Source organism: Xyrauchen texanus, chromosome 23 (genome assembly GCF_025860055.1).
Source record: "Xyrauchen texanus isolate HMW12.3.18 chromosome 23, RBS_HiC_50CHRs, whole genome shotgun sequence".
In the NCBI taxonomy this organism is placed as follows: Eukaryota; Metazoa; Chordata; class Actinopteri; order Cypriniformes; family Catostomidae; genus Xyrauchen; species Xyrauchen texanus.
The window spans coordinates 17,778,163-17,802,919 of record NC_068298.1 but is presented as its reverse complement, the minus strand read 5'-3'; the positions used below and the strand labels follow the sequence as shown (position 1 = coordinate 17,802,919).

At 39.2% G+C, this 24,757-nt stretch overlaps 1 protein-coding gene across 4 annotated transcripts in view; it reads left to right on the top strand.

Annotated features, from left to right (window-relative positions):
- LOC127663098 (phospholipid-transporting ATPase IG-like) overlaps window positions 1-24,757 on the top strand; it is a 91,251-nt gene that overhangs the window by 60,364 nt on the left and 6,130 nt on the right. For 2 of the 4 annotated variants that reach the window (XM_052154530.1, XM_052154529.1), the window contains exons 8-28: window positions 1,794-1,844; window positions 2,190-2,254; window positions 2,336-2,417; window positions 3,032-3,182; window positions 3,473-3,670; window positions 6,848-7,018; window positions 8,067-8,254; window positions 9,091-9,162; window positions 9,291-9,364; window positions 11,487-11,590; window positions 11,717-11,898; window positions 16,219-16,485; window positions 16,578-16,755; window positions 16,948-17,050; window positions 17,160-17,305; window positions 17,420-17,479; window positions 18,077-18,204; window positions 18,286-18,421; window positions 18,516-18,581; window positions 18,681-18,784; window positions 19,762-19,918. In XM_052154530.1, coding sequence (XP_052010490.1) covers window positions 1,794-1,844; window positions 2,190-2,254; window positions 2,336-2,417; window positions 3,032-3,182; window positions 3,473-3,670; window positions 6,848-7,018; window positions 8,067-8,254; window positions 9,091-9,162; window positions 9,291-9,364; window positions 11,487-11,590; window positions 11,717-11,898; window positions 16,219-16,485; window positions 16,578-16,755; window positions 16,948-17,050; window positions 17,160-17,305; window positions 17,420-17,479; window positions 18,077-18,204; window positions 18,286-18,421; window positions 18,516-18,581; window positions 18,681-18,784; window positions 19,762-19,918 — 2,683 coding nt within the window. Of the gene's footprint in view, window positions 1-1,793; window positions 1,845-2,189; window positions 2,255-2,335; window positions 2,418-3,031; window positions 3,183-3,472; window positions 3,671-6,847; window positions 7,019-8,066; window positions 8,255-9,090; window positions 9,163-9,290; window positions 9,365-11,486; window positions 11,591-11,716; window positions 11,899-16,218; window positions 16,486-16,577; window positions 16,756-16,947; window positions 17,051-17,159; window positions 17,306-17,419; window positions 17,480-18,076; window positions 18,205-18,285; window positions 18,422-18,515; window positions 18,582-18,680; window positions 18,785-19,761; window positions 19,919-21,155; window positions 21,247-24,487; window positions 24,595-24,757 lie in introns of all 4 variants that reach the window. The other 2 variants (XM_052154527.1, XM_052154528.1) reach the window with 2 other exon arrangements.

Below are 24,757 nucleotides of genomic sequence, written 5' to 3'. Positions count from 1 at the left end.
TGCCTCTCTGCTTGACTTAATGGGAAAATCAAAAGAAGTCAGCTAAGACCTCAAAAAAATAAAATAAAATTGTTTCTGGTTCATCCTTGGGAGCAATTTCCCAATGCCTGAAGGTACAACGTTCATCTGTACAAACAATAGTACACAAGTATAAATACCATGGGACCATGCAGCCATCATACTGCTCAGGAAGGAGACACATTCTGTCTCCTAGAGATGAATGTAGTTTGGTGCAAAAAATGCAAATCAATCCCAGAACAACAGCAAAGGCCCTTGTTAGACAAGTATCTATATACAGTAAAAGGAGTCCTATATCGACATAACCTGAAAGGGCGCTCAGCATGGAAGAAGGTGCTGCTCAAAAACTGCTATAAAAAAGCCAGACTAGTTTACAAGTGCACATGGGAACAAACTTATTACTTTTTGGAGAAATGTCTAATGAAACAAAAATTTAACTGTTTGGCCATAATGACCATTGTTATGTTTGGAGGAAAAAGGGTGAGGCTTGCAAGCCAAAGGACACCATCCCAACCGTGAATCATAGGAGTTACAGCATCATTTTGTGGGGGTGCTTTGCTGCAGAAGGGACTTGTGCACTTTATAATAGAGATGGCATCATGAGGAAGGAAAATTATGTGAATGTATTGAAGTAACATCTCAAGACATCAGCCAAGAAGTTAAAGCTCAGTTGCAAATGGGTCTTCCAAATAGACCGTGACCACAAGCATACCTCAAGTTATGGCAAAATGGCTTAAGAACAACAAAGTCAAAGTATTGGAGTGGCCATCACAAAGCCCTGACCTCAATCTGATTGAAAATTTGTGGGCAGAACTTAAAAAGCACGTGCGAGCAAGGAGGCCTACAAACTTGATTCCGTTACATGAGTTCTGTCTGGAGGAATGAGCCAAAATTCCAACATTTTATTGTGAGGAGCTTGTGTAAGGCTACCAAAAATGTTTGACCCAAGTTAAACAATTTAAAGGCAATGCTACCAAATACTAACAAAGTGTATGTAAACTTCTGACCCGCTGGGAATGTGATGATTGAAGAACTATTATTCTGACATTTCACATTCTTAATTTAGTTATCCTAACTGACCTAAGACAGGAAATGTTTTCTACAATTAAATGTCAGGAATTTTGAAAAACTGAGTTGTATGTATTTGGCTAAGGTTTATGTAAACTTCTGACTTCAATGTATAACAGAATGCAGGTATGTCAAGACACATTTTTAAAAGGTGACATTCTATTTTACTTGACATAGCTTTTAAATGTGATGCGCCTGCGCTATGATGCAGGGCAACAGCCAACCCCTTACAAAAATCAAGAGTTCATGGCAAATTTTCTGCAAATTCGCCACTGATAATTTTCACATGCAAATGAGCTTTGCAGCAAACTTGTGGCAAATTGTCTACTGTTGCCAAATATTTGCTGGAAGCTCTCCAATACTGGTGAAGAGCTGCAAACTTTTGGCAAATATTTGTGGCAAATCACATGCTGATTTGCATGTAAAAGTAATGTGCGGCAAATTTGTGGCAAGTTTAGATTTTTTGTAAGGGAAGATGTGCGTCTAATGCTTGTTTACATGGAAAATCCATTGAAAAAGAGCACAGAAAGTCCTTTAGTAGGCAGCTGCCTATATAGGCAGCAAGGCAGAGTGCACTTGGTTTTGGAACAGAGCTACAGCAAAGAACATTATTGTATTTTATTTTACCTGGTTTGTGTATGTTTCTGGTTGAGAGAGTATAAATGAACATGACAGAACATGACTGGAGCCTGTTTGCTCTCGTGCAGGTTTGTGGGTCGGATGCACATTTACAAGCCGGAACAGGAGCATGCAGTAAGGTGAGACCGTCTTTGCTCCATTCCCATGGGACCACTACATCCCACAGTACCCCCTCCCCCCTATCTTTTCCCTTTGCATTAGCCTTTGATCGTTATTCCATCAACCGCAACACCATAGCAGCATTAAAGCAAAGCCAACCTGGCAGCTTCTCAAGCCCTTCTCTCTGTCTCTCTTCCATTTGTCACTGGGACATTTTTTTATGAGTCTCCACACTGTGTCCTTCAAAAGAGTGGACCAGGCGAAACCAGCCTACATACCTCAAGCTCATTAGAATCCACTTTAACATGAGTTTGGATGCCAGGATGTGTCTGTTTTGAGATAATTGTTTTTATGGTTTGATTTAGATCTTTGGGCCCCGAGAACCTTCTCCTAAAAGGTGCTACATTGAAAAACACCCAGACGATTTATGGTAGGTCCTGGCACATTTTAGTTAGAAAAATCATTATATTTCACCAGTCTCACCCTGCTTTGCTGGGTCTTTTCTATAAAGGTGTTGCAGTATACACAGGCATGGAGACAAAGATGGCACTCAACTACCAGGGCAAATCTCAGAAACGCTCAGCTGTGGAAAAGTAAGTGAAAGTGACGAGAGATCTTACACCCTGTGTGCTGTAGAGCTGGGTAATATATTGATTTTGTGATCATTTGAGAACTTTGTTTAAATAGTCTTGAAGATCAATGCTTTATTGTATGACTTTCATCTTTTTGCCATGGGTGCGTAAAACTTTTTGCTAATCAGAAAATATCTGGTTTTGCAAGCATTATTTTTATTCATGCATGCTCAAAAATATATTTCACTTGTTTTTTGCAAGGTTGAATGCTCATACATGGTCATACATCAGCCACACATGGAGTATTTTTGCTATATTGTTGTTAGGGCTGTTAAAAAGAAATTTAAAAAAAAAATTAAATGCTTTGGGCCCAATTGTTAAAATTAGGCATTCATATATAAGCTAAGTTAAAGGGTTCCTTGTACAATCCATTGATGATTTTATTCATTTACAAAATTGACATTTTAACTGAAATATTTCAGAATCAATATCGAATCGAAATGGAACAGATCAAGATGTGAATCAAAATTGAATTAAAAGGGGAATTCCTAACGTGCAGTAAAAGTGCTCTTATCTTATGTTGGTGTGTGTGAACATCCATAATTGTGTGTTCACATGTTTATTCCTCATTACAGGTCCATTAATGCCTTCCTACTCGTGTATCTAAGTATCCTAATCAGCAAAGCAGTTGTGTGTACTACTCTGAAGTATGTATGGCAGAGCAAAGAAGGTCAGGATGAGCCCTGGTACAACCAGAAAACCCAGAAGGAGAAAGATACTTACTTGGTGAGCAGTGTGTGCATTTTACATGTAACCAATTTTCATGTGATTGCATTAATCAATTTGTAACTCCCTCAATATCATCAGTCATTTTTCAGATAAGTAATATAAATTACAAGATAATCTGGTCTCTTGTGAGCGTGGTCTGCTCTTACACAGATGATACTTCATAAATCATAATTAGGGATTAGCTTTATATTTAATCTTCATGTTTCTCTGAATCTCTGCTGTCAGTGATATTGTGTTTAAGGGATACTTGGAAAAGATTAACTGTGGATGTTCTGTCTTTGTTTCAGTATTTGAAGATGTTTACAGACTTCCTCTCCTTCATGGTCCTCTTCAACTTTATAATCCCTGTATCCATGTATGTTACTGTGGAGATGCAGAAATTCCTGGGCTCTTTCTTTATCAAATGGGATAAGGACTTCTTTGACCCCGAGATCCAAGAGGGTGCGCTTGTCAACACATCAGACCTCAATGAGGAACTTGGCCAGGTTAGACAGTCAATCCTAAAGATCAAATTTGAAGAACAATTTGGAATTGGGTTCATTGTGAACCAAGCCTCAGATAGGTCACCTCTCCAATCTAGACAATAGCACATACCCGAAAAGATTGTGGCTCCACTTTCATTCATTGGCGCTCTGAGAGTCATGAAGCATACAGGTTTTGTCCATTACCAATCAACCATGTAAAAAAGGAAACGAACAGCACATTTATTGCTAAAAGTTAGCATAAAACCAGAACAAGGAAATGGACATTTGTTCATGGAATTTGCTGTTTTTACTTAACAGATTTATCTGCTAAAGTAGGAATTATATCAGCAGGAAGAAATGGAAGTATACTGTACCTTTCCTTTGCCCTCATTTATAATTGTTAAATGCAATACATGGGTAGTTGACAAATGGAGATGGACTTCTTTTTCAAGAGTTTAGATTAAAATGTATATTTTTGTAAGATAGAAATTTTATATTTTAAGATTCTGTAACTGATCACTATTCTTAATTTTTTTTTTTTTTAGAGATGCACCGATTGCAATTTTCTTGGCCGATTCCGATTTCCGATTTTTTGCAAGTGTGACCTGCCGATACCGATTTTCTCCGATTTTCTTTCTAAGAACTATTATTGACCGCATATACAAACAAAATCTACCTTTCTTCAATGCAACATTTTATTTTCATAATAAAATAAATCATTAAACATTACAATTTCCCCCAAACTGCACTAAGTTACAGGATCTTCTCTCACTTAAACAACTCTCAAAATAAAGTGCTCTGTGACTGGAAAGAGGTAGAAATATCAATTAACTGCAATTGCTTTAAATAACAGATGTCAGTTTCCACTATTTTTATAAATGGACCTTTTTCTCTTTATTACTCGTCTAACAAAACAATTCCAAAGATCTAAAAAACTGAAGTGTCCAATACGCTCAACTTATGTTAGATTTCCAAATATCAGTTGTAAAACTGATTGCTGCTTCGGGAACGGCTTGTAACCATACCTGTCAACACTCCCGTTTTTCCCGGGAGTCTCCCGTTTTGTTATTTCTCCCAAAAAAAACTCCCGTAATTTGTATGGCCCAAACCACGTTATATGAATAATCACATCAATATATTATTCCAAGGTGGTCCAGTTGCCAGATCTTGAATGAAACGCATCCTACTCACACAATCAACACATCTTACAAATTACAAATCATTTGTAACCTCAACCTACAACCCATTTGCGCTGTTGATATCTGCGCAGATTTATTTTCATAATAAAATAAATTATAAAATTTAATAACTCAGTTTGTTACCTATGTAAAAGACACCTGTTCACAGAAGCAATCAATCAATCAGATTCCCAACTGTCCACCATCGCCAAGACCAAAGAGCTGTCCAAGGATGTCAGGGACAAGATTGTAGATCTACACAAGGCTGGAATGGGCTACAAGACCATCGCCAAGCAGCTTGGTGAGAAGGTGACAACAGTTGGTGCGATTATTCGCAAATGGAAGAAACGCACAAGAACTGTCAATCTCACTCGGGCTGGGGCTCTATGCAAGATCTCACCACGTGGTGTTGCAATGATCATGAGAATGGTGAGGAATCAGCCCAGAACTACACAGGAGGATCTTGTCAATGATCTGAAGGCAGCTGGGACCATAGGCACCAAGACAACAATTGGTAACACACTACGCCGTGAAGGACTGAAATCCTGCAGCGCCCGCAAGGTCCCCCTGCTCACGAAAGCACACGAACAGGCCCGTCTGAAGTTTGCTAATGAACATCTGAATGATTCAGAGGAGAACTGGGTGAAAGTGTTGTGCTCAGATGAGACCAAAATCGAGCTCTTTGGTATCAACTCAACTCTCCGTGTTTGGAGGAGGAGGAATGCTGCCTATGACCCCAAGAACACCATCCCCACCATCAAACATGGAGGTGGAAACATTATTCTTTGGGGGTGTTTTTCTGCTAAGGGGACAGGACAACTTCACCGTATCAATGGGACGATGGACGGGGCCATGTACCGTCAAATCTTGGGTGAGAACATCCTTTCCTCAGCCAGGGCATTGAAAATGGGTTGTGGATGGGTATTCCAGCATGACAATGACCCAAAACACATGGCCAAGGCAACAAAGGTGCTCGCTAACAGCACTTGCCCCTACAGTCTGTTAAGGCTAAATGGGGGATCTTTGTCTTTGTCTTTGTGTGTGTGTGTGTGTGTGTGCGTGCGCGTTTTTGTGATATACCAGGACAATTTTGTAAGTTATAAACTGGTAATCACAAGGTTATTATGCTATAAATGTGCTTTATGAGGACATAGACTAGTGTCCCCATATTTCAAATCGCTTAAAAATCATACTAAACAATGTTTTATTGAAAATGTAAAAATGCAGAAAGTTTCCTGTGATGATTAGGGTTAGGGGTTATGTTAGGTTTAGGGGATAGAATCTATAGTTTGCACGGTATAAAAATCATTATGTCTATGGAAAGTCCTCATAAGGATAGGAAAACAAACGTGTGTGTGTGTGTGTGTGTGTGTGTGTGTGTGTGTGTGTGTGTGTGTGTAAAAAAAGTGGTGAAAAATATAAAGAATAAAAAATATAAAAAAATATTATATATATATAAAAACATTACAAAAAAAAAAAAATATATATATATTTTAAAGTATCAATATATATATACTGTATATCAGTTTCTCAAAGTCTAATGAAATTATGAAAACTACAAGCATGATTTGACAGCTTGAAAAATGTCTCATTTACTTCTGATCCTGATGTCTCGTGATCCTGATTAGCAACATATTCAAGGATGCCCAAGAGAGCTTGTTTAAAAATGTATTTAATTTGTGAAAGCACACTTTGTGAAAAAGGTTTATGTTAACTTTTCTTTAAGGGTAGTAAAATTTCTGCCCAGAAGCTGGAAGGAAAAGGCTGTTTGTGTGCTGTCAGATGGCACAGAAATCACAGGCTAAGCATGGCACTCCTTTGGGCAGTGAGGTCATAGATCACCCTTGGATGGTTATGCAGATGATTACTCTAAATTAATGGTCATGCTTCGTTAAACTGATTTATGCAGAGTTATTTTGTCAGGAATTAATTGTCCGTTCTTATTGTCAGACCCTGTTAATTTGGCTCCAAGTGCTTTATGGTCCTGGAATGTAATGTAATCGTTGTCTGTTCCCTGCAGGTGGAATATGTATTTACAGACAAGACAGGAACACTGACCCAGAATAACATGGAGTTTATTGAGTGCTGTATAGACGGCTTCCAGTACAGACACAGAGACAAGCGGAGTGAACTGGATGGCTTCACTGTGATGGACGGGCCTGTGAATAAACTACAGCAGAAAGCTGGATGGGTGAGTTGAGTTACTCCTATTCCAGCAAAGTTAGTTTTTGTTTAGATTTTTTTAGTTTTTTAGTGTTTTCAAGTTTTTATATTTAGTTGTAGCATGTAAATGCTCTGCACGCATATTGCGCTTTTTTTAACCTTAGCGGTATTCAAAGAGCTTTACACTGCGTCTCATTCACACACCAAGGACGGCAGCCTGGTGCTAGCCTGCCATTGGGAGCAACTTGGGGTTCAGTGTCTTGCTCAAGGACACTTCAGTATGTGGAGTCGTGCGGGCAGGGCATTGAACCACCAACCTTGCGATTAGTGGACAACCCACTCTGCCACCTGAGCCACAGCCGCATGTTAGGGCTTCCAACATGAATGATTATTAGACGTCTAGTATTATAACTAGTAGCATTTTCATGATTGATGAAGAGTTGTAAAAGTTTCAGATTTTATAATATAATTTGTACCACTGACACGTACAGAACGGGGGCTACAGGGGCACAAATCTAAAGGTGCCCTTTTAAGCCGAAGTGCCTTTAAGAGTGCGGAGGTGCCTTTTAGAGCACGGAGATTTAAGCAGAGGTGTCTTACTGGGTCTAAAACAACTATTGGTGCACCACTCCCCCGCTCAACTATTGACGGCAGATTTCTCTTCACACACTGTCCATGTCACTGTGTATCTCAAACTGACATTTTTGATCATTATTTATTTTAGTTCGTTTTTAAGTTATACATTTTTTTTATCCAAATAATATTTGAGTTTTAATTTTTCAGTTAACAAACATGTTTTCAGTTAGTTAAATTTAGGTTTTGTTAACGGCCCCAAGGATATCAGAAAAGGATATTTTACTCGGGCAGTAAACATCTAATGTTTGTGCTGGCAAGCTTTGAAGGACTCTGGTTATGTGCTTTAACTCCTTTTTTATAATGCATTTATATTCACCATAAACTGCAGGTCTTTGAGAGCACTTTATCCTTTGTGAGGGTCCTTTTCAGTGTGCAGTGCACATGATTTGTGTTTACTGTTGTTGTGTTGTTCTTTATGTCTCTCCATCTTTATCTGTCAGGAGAAAGAAGAGTTGTTCCTACGGGCTCTGTGTCTTTGCCACACAGTGCAGGTGAAGGAGGCAGGGCCAGAGGAAACACTTGGGGATCAAGTGGATGGTATTGACGGGATGCTGTCTCAGCCAGAGGAGGAAAGAGGATTCATTGCGTCTTCTCCTGATGAGGTTGCACTGGTCAAAGGAGCTATGACGTAAGACTAGATCTTTTTTTCACGTACTGATAAAAAGTATAGATTGATTTGCTTGACTCGCTCCTACCAAGCGCATTAAAGGGATAGTTCACCCAAAAATTTAAATTCTCTCCTCAATTACTCACAAATGTGTATGACTTACTTTCTTCTGCAGAACAAAAATTAAGATTTTTAGAAGAATATTTCAGCTTTGTAGGTCCATACAATGCAAGTGAATGGGTGCCAAAAATGTTACGCTCCAAAAAGCTTATAAAGGCATAATTAAATGTAATTCATACAACTCCAGTGCTTTAATCCATATCTTCAGTAGTGATATGATAGGTGTGTGTGAGAAACAGATCAAGATTTAAATATTTTTTTGCTAGAAATCCTTCTCCCTGTCCAGTAGGGGGCAATATGCATGAAGAATTTGAATCACCAAAAAAAAAACAAGAATAATGTGAAAGTTAAAGTGGAGATTGACTGAGCAGGGAGTAGAATTTATATAAAAAAAGGACTTAAATATTGATCTGTTTCTCATCCACACCTATCATATCACTTCTGAAGACATTTATTTAACCACTGGAGTCATAAGGATTACGTTTATGCTGACTTGCGTGATTTTTGGAGCTTCAAAATTTTGTCACCTATTTACTTGCATTCTATTGACCAAAAGAGCTGAGAAATTCTTCTAAAAATCTTCATTTGAGTTCAGCAGATGAAAGAAAGCCATGCACATCTGAGATGGCATAAGGGTGAGTAAATTGATAGATTTTTCATTTTTGTGTGAACTATTCCTTTAATGTTAATTTACTGTAAAGTAATAATGGGCACTCTAACTTGTCACTCCCGTTCAGATATGGCTTCACCTTCCTTGGTTTGGAGAGTAAGAGCATGAAGATAAGGAACAGGAAAAACGATATAGAAGAGTAAGTTAGAATCCTTAAAATTTGACCCATCAAACACAATATCATTAAAACTACAGCCTGGGGCGTTTTCATTTAAGTTATATGTAATAGCAGTATGGCAAGTACATTTCTACATTATTTTCATTTAGGTATGAGTTGCTTCATGTCCTAAACTTTGACCCTGTACGACGGAGAATGAGTGTCATTGTCAAGACCAAATCAGGTGAGCTGGAGATATATTGCATAAACGATGCAAGATGTTACATGTCTAAGTTTAAATCTAAGTTTGTATTGTTTTTTTTTTGTTTTGTTTGTTTGTTTGTATTTTCCCCCCAAATCCCAAAGTATGAACAGTAGTTTTAGTGGTGCTTATTAGGACATGAAAGGTACCCCATGTCAAGTCAAGTGGTTTTTATTGTTGTTTCAACCATATACAGTTAGTACAGTACACAGCGAAATGAGACAACGTTCCTCCAGGACCATGGTGCTACAAAAATACAACATAGGACAAACCCAGAACCACATGAGACTACATAGACTAAATAACATACCTATATAAAGTGCACATGCAACCGTGTGCAAAAAGTACAGGACAGTACAATAAATTACTAACAATGAACAGGACAATAGACACAGTAAGAGACATTGCAGCGCCGACCAGTACACAGTAGTGCAAAAGATGACAGTTTCTAAATATGCCAAATGTAAACATGACATACTATGAGATAGTGTTCTTTGCACATAGCAGTTATTGAGGTAGCAGACAGTTATAAAGTGACAAAATTAAAGTGCAACTCAGGACGTGTGTGTGTGTGTGTCAATCCAGTCTCTGAGTATTGAGGAGTCTGATGGCTTGGGGGAAGAAGCTGTTACACAGTCTGGCCATGAGGGCTCGAATGCTTCGGTACCTCTTGCCAGACGGCAGGAGGGTGAAGAGTTTGTGTGAGGGGTATGTGGGGTCATCCACAATGCTGGTTGCTTTGCGGATGTAGTGTTTTTTGTAAATGTCTTTTATGGAGGGAAGAGAGACCCGATGATCTTCTCAGCTGTCCTCACTATCCTCTGCAGGGCTTTGCAGTCCGAAAAGGTGCAAGTCCCAAACCAGGCAGTGATGCAGCTGCTCAGGATGCTCTCAATAGTCCCTAGGGGGGGGGGTGCTTTCCTCAGCCTTCGAAGAAAGTAGAGACGCTGCTGGGCTTTCTTGGTAATAGAGCTGGTGTTGAGGGACCAGGTGAGGTTCTCTGCCAGGTGAACACCAAGGAATTTGGTGCTCTTGACGATCTCCACAGAGGAGCTGTCGATGTTCAGCGGAGAGTGGTCACTCTGTGCTCTCCTAAAGTCAACAACCATCTCTTTTGTTTTGTCGACATTCAGGGACAGGTTGTTGGCTCTACACCAGTCCGTTAGCCACTGCACCTCCTTTCTGTATTCTGACTCGTTGTTCTTGCTGATGAGACCCACCACGGTCGTGTCATCGGCCAACTTGATGATGTGATTCGAGCTCTGCATTGCTGCACAGTCGTGAGTCAGCAGAGTGAACAGCAGTGGACTGAGCACACAGCCCTGGGGGGCCCCAGTACTCAGCGTGGTGGTGGTGGAGATGCTGTTCCCGATCTGGACTGACTGAGGTCTCCCAGTCAGGAAGTCCAGGATCCAGTTGCAGAGGGAGGTGTCCAGGCCCAGCAGGTTCAGCTTTCCAATCAGGTGCTGGGGAATGATTGTGTTGAATGCTGAGCTGAAGTCTATGAACAGCATTCGAATGTATGAGTCCTTTTTATCTAGGTGGGTGAGGGCCGGATGGAGGGTGGTGGCGATGGCATCGTCTGTTGAACGGTTTGGACGATACGCAAACTGCAGTGGGTCTAGTGAGGGGGCAGCTGGGTCTTAATTTGCCTCATGACGAGCCTCTCGAAGCACTTCATGATGATGGGTGTGAGTGCGACGGGATGGTAGTGGGGATGATGGTGGTGGCCTTGAAGCACGTTTCATCATGCGACTTGATGAAAGGTGCCATTACTTTTTAGATTTTACACTTGGTGGATGATAAAACAGCCAAAAAATCCTAAAGACTTGCATAAAAGGAGGGACTCAAATATTATAAAGACTTTGGGTGGGCTCTTTTGACTTACGGCAATAAATAACACCCTAGCAACCACCCAGAACACTCCAACCACACAGTGCCGTAGCCACCAAATATCAACGTGTAAAAAAGCGCTAAGCATTTACTTGTGCACAGGCAAGGACCACTCATAGTTGCTTAAGAAAATTAAAAAATATAGTTTATGTTGTAATATGTAACACTGAATGTGATAATCTCTCACCTTTACCTTCTGCTTGGTATTTAGGTGAGAGACTGCTTTTCTGTAAGGGAGCAGATTCCTCAATCTTCCCTAGAGTCAAACCAGAGGAAGTGGACCGGATACGATTGCACGTTGAGCAAAATGCAATGGTGAAATAAAGCTTTAATCACATATATTATATCTCTGTCTTTGCAGAGACATCCTATAACTCAACAAAAGATTGAAAAGGTCAGTAGAGTCTGCCCTTAGCTTATTTGTGTGTGTTTTCTCACCAGGAGGGCTACCGTACACTGTGTGTTGCCTATAAACAGCTAAGTGCTGATGAATATGCTGTGGCAGACACTGGACTGAGGGAGGCTAGACTGGCTCTCCAGGACAGGGAGGAGAAGCTCTTGGCCATGTATAATCAGGTGGAGACGAACATGAGTCTGATCGGAGCAACTGCAGTGGAGGACCGGTCAGTGACTTGTAATTAATGCTTTAAAAGGTGTTCACATTAACTTTGTTTCCAGCCACATATTTTTATGTGCCTTTTGGGATATCTGAAATATCAAGATGCAAATAAAATCTCCAAAATGTGCATAAAAACTATGTACTCTTGCTTGAGGTGGATACATTTTTTATTGGATAAGAAAAATGTGCATAAACAATGATGGAAACACATTTACAGAATAAACTCATATTGAATTTATAAGGAATACAAGAGGCACATCAAAAAAGTCCTATGACTAATAATTTGTGCATAACTGGAATAACCAGCCGACCAAACATAGCATCTGAAATGTTGCTCTGGTCATCCTGAAATAACGGTGTCCTTAAAATCCAAAGCCTGCAAAGAGTTTGCGAGCAAATATATCGAAAACAAACTTGAACTGTGCCGAAGAGCAGGTTTATTGACAATTTTGAAATGTATCTTACAGATCTGCAAAATAAAGTCATAAGGGCGGAGGAATGCACACACATAGTGCTCCCAGATCTGTGACGTGCTGTCACTTCCAGACATGAGACAAGTTCTCTAGAATGTTTTGTCTGTGTGCTCTAAACAGTGAGTATTTTATTAATAAGTGTCACGGTGGCTACAATTCATCTGTAAGTGATGATTTTGTTCTTTTGAACACATGGGATTAGGGCTGGGAACCGAGAAACTTGTTATTCAGAACCGGTTCCATTCTTTAAAAAGTACCATAATAGTATGATCTTTGTGACTTTAGGTTCCGTTAACAGTTCTCCTGCTTGCAATTTTCCGCCAATGTGGCTGGAACACCGTCCTGAAATACTCAATGACAGTGTTTCCAGCAGCACATTTCTGCATCAGCACAGTACAGTTCGATTCCCGTAAGAATCATTCAACGGATCCTGTTCTTTTGAATCTACAGCACAAAACATATGGCACTTCCAGTTTTGTCCGGTTCCCGAAAGAAAAATTCTAATGAGCCGGTCCTTTTGAATCTACAGCGTGAAACATACAGTGCTTCCAGTATGGTCCGGTATACAAGTAATCTTATACTAATGTGCAAGTTATGAATGTTTAACACTAAATTAAATAAGAAATGTTGAAGTCTCACAATCCTGAAGTACAACATTAGGCTACATATCACAGTCTAAACTGTCTCTGGAACTGTTACTGTTTTTAACACTATAATGCTTTATGTACCAATATGATACACAAAATTTTACGGCTGCTGTCTCACTCTCTGTTCTAGCTGAAAAGCTAAACAAATATATGGTATGTAAGTTTTTCGTGCTTAAGGCACCATCTAGTGGTTATTTGTGAAAATGTTTTTATATTGAGACATTTAAAATGGTGACGGACTACCGCAAAAAATGACTCTTATGGGATAAATGACAGCTTATTTGAATAAAGTAATATAGTGACAGTAATGATTATATTGTTACTGATATTTTCAAATGAGTATTTGCTGAATGTTAGCAACTTATGTTTGGTTAAAAGTCTGAAAATAATTTACTTTTAAAAAGCATGTTGAAATAACGTATATAGTATGAAATAATGAGCTTTTGAGGTATATCTCTCAATCGCCATTAGATTATATTCATGCCCACTATAAAACATTTTTTTTAAATCACAGAGCTTTGAAAATTCTGACATATACTTTTTGTAAGATATGTTGTACTTAAAGTGAGAACTAATATTTCTGTGTATTTTTATATATTCTGCCTGCTCTTTCATTAAACAGATCTCATTATTTTAAATTACAAGCTATTATGATGTCATCTTACCATAAGTTCCTGATACTGAGTGAAGAAAGTTTTTACAATTTGCCTTTTTTTAAAGTCAGTATAGTGTTTGGTGCATAAAATACATATGATTAAAAAATAATTATTGAAAAAAAACAATATTTTATTAATGTTATATTTGATGTGCTGAATTGAATTGTGATAAATTTCGATATGAGCTCACAGACACTGTAAAATCATATATCTGTTTCTGTGAGGATATGTGCATTCCTATTATAAATGCCCAGTCTCACACCCCACACCCGCTCTGACCTTCACTTCAAACAAACACCAACTCCTCCTGCAACCACCCTCTTCCCCCCTCCTGCTACTCAACCTGCACTTAATATCTGTGAAGAGGGTGTGTGCCGTTTCTTCCGGAAACAAAAGCCAAGGAAAGCACATGGCCCAGACAGTGTTTCACCCACTTGTCTAAAAGCCTGTGCCAACCAGCTGGCACCCATCTTCACACTGATCTTCAACACATCACTGGAACACTGTGAGTTTCCTAGCTGCTTCAAATGCTCCACCATCATCCCTGTACCAAAGAAATCCAAGATCTCAGGACTTAAGGACTACAGACCAGTTTCTGTGATCTTTCTGTGGTCATGAAGTAATTTGAGAGACTGGTGTTAGCCCACCTGAAGGACATCACTGGACACTTTACAGGATCCTTCAATTTGCTTTCATATCCTGCAACATCTGGACAGACCATGGTCATAAGCAAGGATCCTTTTATAGACTTCAGTTCGGCTTTCAACACCATCTTCCCAGCTACTCTCCAGACTAAATTCACCCCACTCTCTTCCCACCTCTATCTGGATCACAAGCTTTCTGACGGACAGGCAGCAGTTATTGAGACTGGGGAAATTCAATTCCAGCACCTTTATGACCAGCACTGGCACCCCACTACTCTTCTCCCTGTACACAAATGACTGCACCTCCAAGGACCCCTCTGTCATGCTCCTGAAGTTTGCAGACACTACTGTCATTGGCCTCATCCAAGATGACAACGATTCTGCATACAGTCAAAACAACCTGGAGCTAAACACGCTCAAAACAGTGGAGATAATTGTGTACTTCAGGAAGAACACCCGAACATTGACTCCGCTCACCATTCTGAATAGTACTTGTGGCAGCATTGGAGTCATTCAGTTTCACAGGACCTGAAGTTGGAGACCCACATTGAATCAATTGTGAAAGGCCCAGCAGAGGTTGTACTTCCTTTGCCAGCTGAGGAATTTCAACCTGTCACCGGCGCTGCTAATACAATTCTACTCCACAGTCATTGAGTCTGTCCACTGCACTTCTTTTTTGTCTATTGTGTATTTCTACATATACATATATTTTCTTTTTGCTTTAGATTTTTTTTATTTTTGTCGTCGTATTATTTGTGCAGTGGAAGCTTCTTTCACCAAGACAAATTCCTTGTATGTGTATGCATAATTGGCAATTGAGCTCATTCTGATTCTGATTTCAATCCATGGAGAGGAAGTTGTCATGGCCAAACTTTCAAACATTTGGTACCTCTGAAATGACCAGGGTGTTCTCTGATAGTACCCCAAGATTTACCACTGTAACCTGTATGGGCTAAGAAAAACTTAAGTAACAAATGTCCTACACAAATATTCATTTCTGGGCCTCAGGAGAATAATAACCTTTAAAGCCTAATGTATCAAATATGATACATGAAAAAAAACAAGTGTTTTTTTTTTCCTTTTTTTTTGTCTAATGGTACTAAAAACAGTTTAATGTACAAAAAAAATAATAGAATTTTCTGACAATTCATTCATATGTCAGGTTTTGCAGGGTTGATGATGACATGTGTCTTCGTTAAATCAAGTAGTGCGGTTAATGACTGTAGGTGTTTGTACTCGAATGTGCTTTAGCAACCAATGTAACTGGGGGGTGGGGTCATGTCCCACCAACTTGAGAAATGTATAAGTTAGTCTCCCCAACTTTTTGGAAAATAATATTTCCTGTATATTTTTAGAGAATTACATTGCTTGCTGAAATTACGAAGAATAAAATTGTAGCTGGCAATAGAAAATGACAATTTAAGGCCTCTGGCAAACGGTTGTGTCTGCAGTGGTAATCATACTATGACTAGCAGTGACTTCCCAACATCTGTCTCTAAGCAAACAGGTAGGACTACTGGGACTATTGAATATTATTTACATAATGGCACATAATTAACATTCATGAGCCAAGCTGATCCATTTTATAACTTTGTCCCCCGCACTTTTCAGATTGTTACTACACCACTGATCCAAATCTATCACCAGAGCCTCACCGTCTACACATCATTGGGTAGTCGCTGCATGGCAACACTGCACATTTGTATTACATTATACTCTCCTCAACTTTGTCACGTCACTAATAGTGTCTGTCGGTTAAGTTGCCTCAAATGCAAATTCTCATTGTAAATGAATGACATCCCGTCTCTTGGTCGCTGCAAAATTTGATCATTGTGACATCTATTTAGAAGAACTTGAGATTGTATTATCATGACTGAGTAGCACAGCACCATCTTGTCTTGCAGACTGCAGGAAGAGGCAGCTGAGACCATGGAGGCCTTCCAGGGGGCAGGGATGAAGGTCTGGGTGCTGACTGGGGACAAAATGGAGACTGCGAAGTCCACATGCTATGCCTGTCGCCTGTTCCAGCATGGCACAGAGCTACTGGAGCTCACTGTGCGGACCTTGGAGGATGGGCGGACAAAGCGTGAGGAGAAACTTCTTGAGTTGCTTCGGGACTACCATAGAAGAGCAGTGCAGGATGCTCCGCCCATCAAAGCAGGGGTCACCCGGTGAGACACACTTGGCCGATTACTAAATTTGCAGTGAAATTTTCAATGCTACTTTATTTGACCACTAATTCAATGCTATCATCCTACAAAAGGAGTTGGTCTACTGCAAATCAGGAGTATGGCTTCATCATAGATGGTGCTACATTATCGTTAGTGATGAATGCACCTTGTGATGCTGATGCAAGCCTCTACAGGAGCCTCTTTCTGCAGATCTGCCAGAACTGCACTGCCGTGCTCTGTTGCCGCATGGCTCCCTTGCAGAAAGCGCAGGTCAGTTCTGTTGATGGCTCTTTACCGCGATGGAAACTCCAGCCTTAGACTCTTGAATGTTGTGTTCCACGGAAGAAAAAAGTAACACAGATTTAGAACAAGATGAGGGTGAATAAATTATGACAGAATTTTCACTTTATGTTGCCTGTAAAAAAGTGTGCCTATGTTTATGATTTAAAAAAAAATTTTTAGATCGTGAGGATGGTGAAGAACTCTAAAGGTTCCCCAATTACTCTCTCAGTTGGTGATGGGGCTAATGATGTCAGTATGATCCTTGAGGCGCATGTCGGCATTGGTGAGATCTCATTATACAACCCAATTTATAAAAATGAATAAAGCAATCAATGACCCTTGCTCAGCATTCTTCTGAGAGGGAGTGTAACAGTGGTGTTTTGTTTGGTAAGGTATTAAAGGCAAGGAGGGGCGTCAAGCTGTGAGGAACAGCGACTACGCCATACCTAAGCTCAAGCACTTAAAGAAGCTTTTACTGGCTCATGGGCATCTCTACTATGTGCGGATTGCTCATCTTGTTCAGTACTTCTTTTATAAGGTTAGTCTGGTATACAGTGGACCATATTTCAGTATCGCATGTAGATATAAATTTTATTATTTTAGAGACTTTTTTCAATTTTTAGACCTTTTCTTCATATATTTTTATCCTTAGAATCTTTGCTTCATATTACCTCAGTTCCTGTACCAGTTTTTCTGTGGATACTCTCAGCAGGTAGGTACAAATGAAAGACCTGTTATAAGACATCAACCCAATTGGGTTTTCTCCTCACACCTCTCCTCTTTCCTTCAGATCTTTCCTTTAAATTCCTCTCTTTGCCCTTCATTGAAAATTGATATATATACTATTCAAACTCAAAACTCAAAATTTCAAAAATTATATTAGAATTCAGAATGGTAGTGTAGTTGTTAATGAATTTTGAGCCTCCCATGCTCTAGTTGCAGGTTCGGATCTGACCTGCATCGGGTGACGCTCCCTTTCCCTCTATCAAGAAATGCCCATAAACAGCCAGTTGAAGTCACCTTTGTACTTTTCAAAAGCATTATCCAAAATGTTTGTGATACAGTCTTGTTTAAAACTCTGGTAACCTATAATTGGTCTGATAGGTCTAGACTTCACCTCTTCCAGCATGTCTCATTGTTTTGTGTATGTATTTATCAGGAATGTGACCATTGCATGTGGCCACACTGGCAGAGTCTGCTTTTTTTTCTGTAGTCCTTTTGTTTTTGTGCAAATGTGTTGACGTGGGTATGATCTCATTGTGTTATTAACCCTCTGGTGCCCCTTCCTTTCCCTTGCTCCCCTTCCCAGCCCCTGTACGATGCAGCCTATCTGACGATGTACAATATCTGCTTCACCTCCATGCCAATTCTGGCTTACAGCCTGCTGGAACAGCACATTTCCATCGAGATTCTGCTGGACAATGCTACCCTCTACAGGTGACAGGCTGTACTGCACTCTTCTGCTTGTTAAATTTGTTATGAACTGTTGCTAATCTGTTGTTTAAATCCTTCCTATAGAGAAATAGCTAAGAATGCTATGTTACGCTGGCGTCCTTTCCTCTATTGGACAGTATTAGGAATTTTTCAGGGTCTTCTGTTTTTCTTTGGTGTCCGTTTACTGTTCAGTAATCCAGCTCTGCAGGATAACGGGCAGGTTAGAGCTATACCTTTTAATAATCTCTTTGTAAAAGATATTATTATATATTATTTTAATGATCAATTATAATACTCTCATTCCCTTTTTTCAGGTCTTTGGAAATTGGTCTTATGGAACAATTGTCTTCACAGTCCTTGTTTTCACTGTCACTTTGAAGGTTGGTAATGTTTTTTGGATGTTTCAAACTTCTAAACTCACTGCAAAAATGTAGTTCAGTTCTTCAGTTGTCAGAGACTGACAATTTCTCATCTCTCAGTTGGCTTTGGACACACGGCACTGGACATGGATCAACCATTTTGTGATCTGGGGCTCATTAGCTTTCTATGTCTTCTTCAGTTTCTTCTGGGGAGGCATCATATGGTGAGGAAGCATTTGACATTTACAGTGCTCATTAGGGATACTCTGTTATATTGGCCTCTGATCAGAATTCTCCAATAATTGCTTCCTGAGTATAATTTAAACATCTTTATTTAACAACTCCCAACAAAATGCCATTAAAGCGCCAGCAGAAACAAATAAAAGAGAAACTAATATTACAAATTGAAAAGACGGGGAGTGTTTAGCAATTATAAATTAAAATTCAATATAAAATATTTATCTAGTATAATAAATTAGAAAATAAATATGAATAACAAAATTACTATGAATGAAATAACAACGAATGAATGCACAAATCGGTTGCAAGAGTAGATCTGCCACAACTTTTCCCACTGACAAGGTGCAAAGACGTCCATATAGTGCATATTTACAAAAGACCAACAATTAAGTATAGCACAGATGGGTGCAAAAATGGTCCAGGTTGCCTTCAAAACAGCAAGACACAGCGCTGCTCAGTGAAACCCAATGGAGGTCTCCTTTTTAGAGTTATAACTTGACATCACGTGTATTAAAAGAGGCACGAGATGCGTGATAATGGTCAAAGCCATTCATCTACTGTACAAAACATTTAAATCCAGATAGGCACATGAATGTGTCCTGTGTAAGTCCCCTTTGCTGTAGATGAATCTCCCATGACTGGCCCTCTCTCCTCTTCAACTGTGTAACTGAGCTGGGCCAAGAGTGCAATGATGAAAAATAGAATTTGATGTCTTGCTGAAGAGGCAGTCATATGCAGATGTGTTTGGTCCTTGTGGCGTTACAACTTCCACAAATTCCAAACGAGCCATTTCTTGAGCTTCGTGTAAATAAATGCTCTTTTTCTATTGAGGAAGTTTTCAGTTCTGAAACTTAACGTATGATTTTATAGTACAATGAACATATGTCTAAAGATAAAGAAAAATGTGATTCCTCATTTCATGACCCCTTTAACATTATTTTATTTTTCTCTGTTTTGCTAGGCCGTTTTTGAAGCAGCAGCGGTTGTATTTTGTGTTTGCTAACTTGCTGAGCTCAGTTTCTGCCTGGCTGGTTATCATCCTCCTCATCCTTCTCAGTCTTTTGCCAGAAATTCTTCTGGTAGTCCTCCGTAAACCCAGAGGCCCCCATTCACGACAGGTAAACTCCTCATTAATGGTTTCCTCTCCTTTCTGCCTCCCTTAATTCTTAAGTATCCATCCTATTGTCTAGTACTCTTTTGGCCTTTCTTTCATCTTACATTTAGCTTTGAACTCAGAATTATCTCTTATATCTTTAGCCCCATTTCCTCATTTCACCTAATTACCCTCTTGTACCTTTTGGGTCTTTCAACTTTTCTGTTCTCATACCAGGATTTATCACTGCTCTTGTCTCTTTTACTTTATTTTTCCTAACAGGACTCTTTGTTTTGTGTTTGGATTGTGTTGTGATTGGTCAAACAGACAGCAAGTCAATCAGTCTAATTGTAACTATCACTCTTCTAATGTGTCCCCTCCTTCCCTCCTCTAGCTTTGTGTGCCATGAATCACTGTTATTTAGATAACCCTTATTCCATTAGTCAAGTGCCAATACCCGTACAACAGTCTCTTTCTATCAGGTTGCGCTGTTGTCCCTGGCTACCCAACCAGTTAACACAAACCACCACTACAATTGATAAACAATAATTAGACCCTTGCAATCATTTGAATTATTTAGACAAAGTAATCACACACTGCATGCAGTCTCCATTATAAGTGACACTGGCTAAGCAGCCTTTCAGTCTCTGTGTTGATTAGGCTTCAGGTTCAGCATATGGCACTAATTTGCCCCCTGCCTCCTCACAGGTAGGTGCTTTAGCTCTTCCAAGAATGCAAGAATGCCAATTAAAGCCAACAGTGGGGAGGAAATGGGAAAAATCTGTTTTGAAAATTACATTTTATTTTCTAAATAGTTTATTATGAATGAAGTTTGAACATTTCAAAATTATGCCTGTTTTACTCATTATTTTTGTATCCTAATGCCAAAGTAAACTTCTGTTTTATGCGCGGATATACGTTGCAAATGTTGAGTATACTTTGAAAAGCTTTGAAAAGTATACCCTTGCCTTTATTCAGCAGTCCCATCAATGGATTTGTGATTTATGTGTGAAGTAATTTTGCCAAAAAAGTAACTGCTCACATTTAGTTACCCATTCATGGTGTGTTTGGCAACTTTTTGCTGAAACAAAGGGCACATACTGTACTGAGAGTTTTAGTAACAGGGACTTTTCACATGTATGCTTTCCTGCTTTCAGACCTTTCTCTAACACCAACACCTTAACTTTATTCCCACCCTTTCTTACCTTTTTTTAATTTTTCTGTCCTTTCTTCCCTTTTGCCTCCTGTGTGCTGTGCCATAGATGAAACAATGCCTTCCTTCCTCTGGGACCTCCACTATCTTCATGTTGTCGCAGACTGCTAGCACTCACAGCTTTTCCTGGAGTGACTGAGGTCTCTCTGCCTGCTGCCTTTTGTCTCACCGTCTCTCCTCCTCTGGGTTGCCTGTCTGTATTTCCTGTGTCCTGCCTGCTGTCTCTCCACCCTATTGCCTTTGCTCCCTCTCTGTGAGGTGGTGTTTTTTGCTAGCTCTCTGGTTGTTGGCTTGAGGAGCAAGTACTTCTGTCATTGATATGTGTTTGTCAGGGGGTGCTGGGTTTGTACTGGCAGCCATGGTGCTGTTGTTTGAGTGGGTGTTTGGCAAGAGATGTCCAACAAGAGCTGAACCACAGGAGTGGATGGTTCACAGTGTGTTGTGTATGTAAGGACTGTTGGGTGTAATGGGAATTCCTTCACCTGCCTGTTATTGGTGCCTGCTGTCTCTGCATGTCCAGCCAAGAGAATGCAGCATGCAAACACATGGGTGTTTCTTGAGTTTTAGCAAGTTTCTAAAAGGATGCAAAAACACCATAAATGTATCATAAAAATAGTTGATAAAACACATTTGTTATATGTATATACAGTATATTAGTGATGTCAAAATTTCTCCTTTCATGTTCAATGGAAGAAACAAAGTTGGAATAACATGAGGCTGAGTTAATTATAGTAGAATTTAATTATTTGGGTAAACTATTTCTTTAAGTGTTTGTGACTTCCATTTGTGTCAGTCACAACATAAGAAAATTCATAGTGATTAAGTAAAAATAATGGCCAGTATCTCTTCAGACATGATTGATTGATAATACAATACACAACACATTATTGTGCCATCAGTTGTGTCCAAAATGTTCTTCACAGTTCACTAAAGTGTTTGGTCTTCATCTGAAAGTACAGGAGGAATAGCTGTAAGGCAGTAGAGTGTTCGTGTGTGCGTGTATGTGTACACATGCATGTTCATCTGTGTGTCTGATCCATCGTGTCTAGGGTTGCAACGGTATGATATTTTTGCGGTATAATAACAGTCTCAGAAAATATCTCTGTATCACGGTATACAGTATCACACAATTAGTATTATCAGTGAAAAGAGAAGGGTTATTTATTTATTTTTGAGCAAACACTTTATTATAATTGAAACTTGAAACCATTTATTTTATTGAAGTATGTGTAAAAAAAAGTCTCCCTTTTGAAAATAAAATAAATAGAAAAAATAAGAAAGCTAACAGAATTATAAACATGATAAAAAATAGCATGTAACTACAACATGTTATATACCTGTTAGCATAGCATGTTAAATTAACTACTAAATGAAAAATAACATCAGCTGTGTGAGCTTTTGAAGTAATGTCCTATGATTATTAACAGATAACATATACTGTAGTTGCACGACAGTGAGGCCAGACTGCTCTTGTCTGTAACTTTTATCTCAGTGTTTCTCAACTGGTTTTGCTTCAGGACAGATTTTACCTTTGAAATCAAGTGTCGACCTGCCATAGATTAAACATAACCTGTATTTAATATACCCTGGGTTGCATTTCCTTTTATGTTGCATAGTTTTGTTCATGGTTTTCCAGTACAAGGACATGCATAAAGTGACATTATTTTAGTTTTTGATGTCAACAACAAAATCTACATGAAGTTGTCTCTCCCCCTTTTAAACATTGAAGAACATATATATGAGCCCATTATTATCCCATTTGTTATCTAATATTACATATTTATACACATATTACACAGAAGGAAATGCTCCTCATTACCATGGTTATGTCAATGTGCTAGACTTAAATAGTAGTAATAATAATAATAATAAATGAATGTCTTTATGAAAAATAAATACTAGCTGAAACACATCTTGAAACTTTAACTACAACTGCCACTGTTGATCTAAAATTAGGTCTAATAGATTCTACCTTTTAGATTATTTCATATGAAACTATACACATTTTGTCAAAATATAACCGTTACTTTTACTCATGTAAGATCCTGAAACAAATTTTTAAAGGTGATGTGTGTAATTATTAATATTTGTAACTATTTAAGGGGCCAAAGTAGGCCTACTTTAAGTAGTGCATGGGGGGATCTGTGACTAGTGAGACTGTTCTGCAATTGCCTCAAGTATTGTATTGCTCTACATATGTAGATACTTTTCTATCAGACATTAAAAAACTGAATAATGCTGAGCTTATAAATATAAAGCTGAGCTTATACATTTATTTTACCATCTCTACTTCCCTGTTAATTTATAATTCAATTTAACACGCTCTACATCAGGGGACTGTTTTAATCAAATAAAATAAATAATTTATAGAACTTTTCATGTTAGTCGCAAAGCAGGTGTGTTTACTTGTTTTTTCTAAAACTTTACCCGTTTACATGCTAAAAGTGTCATGATGCGGGTCTCCTAGATGGTTTTGCATGTCAATGATTACCCCTCCGTGTGTCAAGGATGCCGAGATCTACTTCTATATTTAATTTAATCACTGGTTTACCGGCAAAATTAGTAGCACCAAACATCACAAGCAGCCTCAAGAATGGATACGGAGTAGCTGTATAACACTTTTCCTTGAGCAGAATATTGCACTACAGATCGCTAAATTTGTTCAAATGCATGGTTGCCATATTACACAAAATAAGTATAACATTAGGCAGAATATTTCCAATTTGTGCAAGTATAAATCTCAAACTGGAGGTGTTGCGTCTCTATCTGGCAACCCTGAGCATGTAAAACGCCTGTGGAGACGCGTTACGTCCCAATGCAAGTTAACTGAAATATCCAATGAAAAAAAAAGCTTTTACGATAAATTAGCCGCAGGCCACATTATACCATGTGGAGGGCCTGATCCCACGGCCCGTAAATTGCCCATGTCTGCTTTATCTGTTTGCGAGATTATCATTAAATCTGCCTCGGCAGTCTTAAATAGTCTATCACTTGGACGGCCGCCGAAATATCTTCAATGGGAGAACCATGGCGTTGTTCTTTCTCTGCTGTCCTCGACCCAGTCCAAATAAACCAGTTGAGAAACACTGCTTTAACTCACACAGACACACACACACTCATGTCAGAGCCCATCGCCTCGCTTCTCTCTGACATTTTCTCCGCTGTGTGTGTGTCGCAAGTTGATGCGTCTGACAGGCAGACAAGGAGGAAAGGAGATGCGCATGTGAGATTCTCCGTCCAGTTGCATTTTTTTCTCAGTACCGTAGATAAGCAAATGTACATGGTATGATAACTGTCAATTTTCAAACCGTGGTATACCGTGAAACCGGTATACTGCTGCAACCCTAATCGTGTCCTAAGTGTCTTTCACCCCCCTTTCAGAAAATGCCTGGCCAGTCAAGTGTGGGGGATGGCCAGTCCTCTGTCTTCAACCAAACCCCTGCTCATGAGAACCTTTTCAGACAAGTCCAGTACTGTCATATGAACAGGTATAAGACCTTAGACCTTTAGAGCCCCCATTGTGTGCTCTTAGTCCTCCACAAGGGATTTTGCAAGGGATCTCCCAGCCAGTGCAGTTTCTCACCTTTGGTTCAGTCATGCTTTTTATTTCTGCTATTGAAATTATCCTTAGCCCAGGATAACCTCATGCAG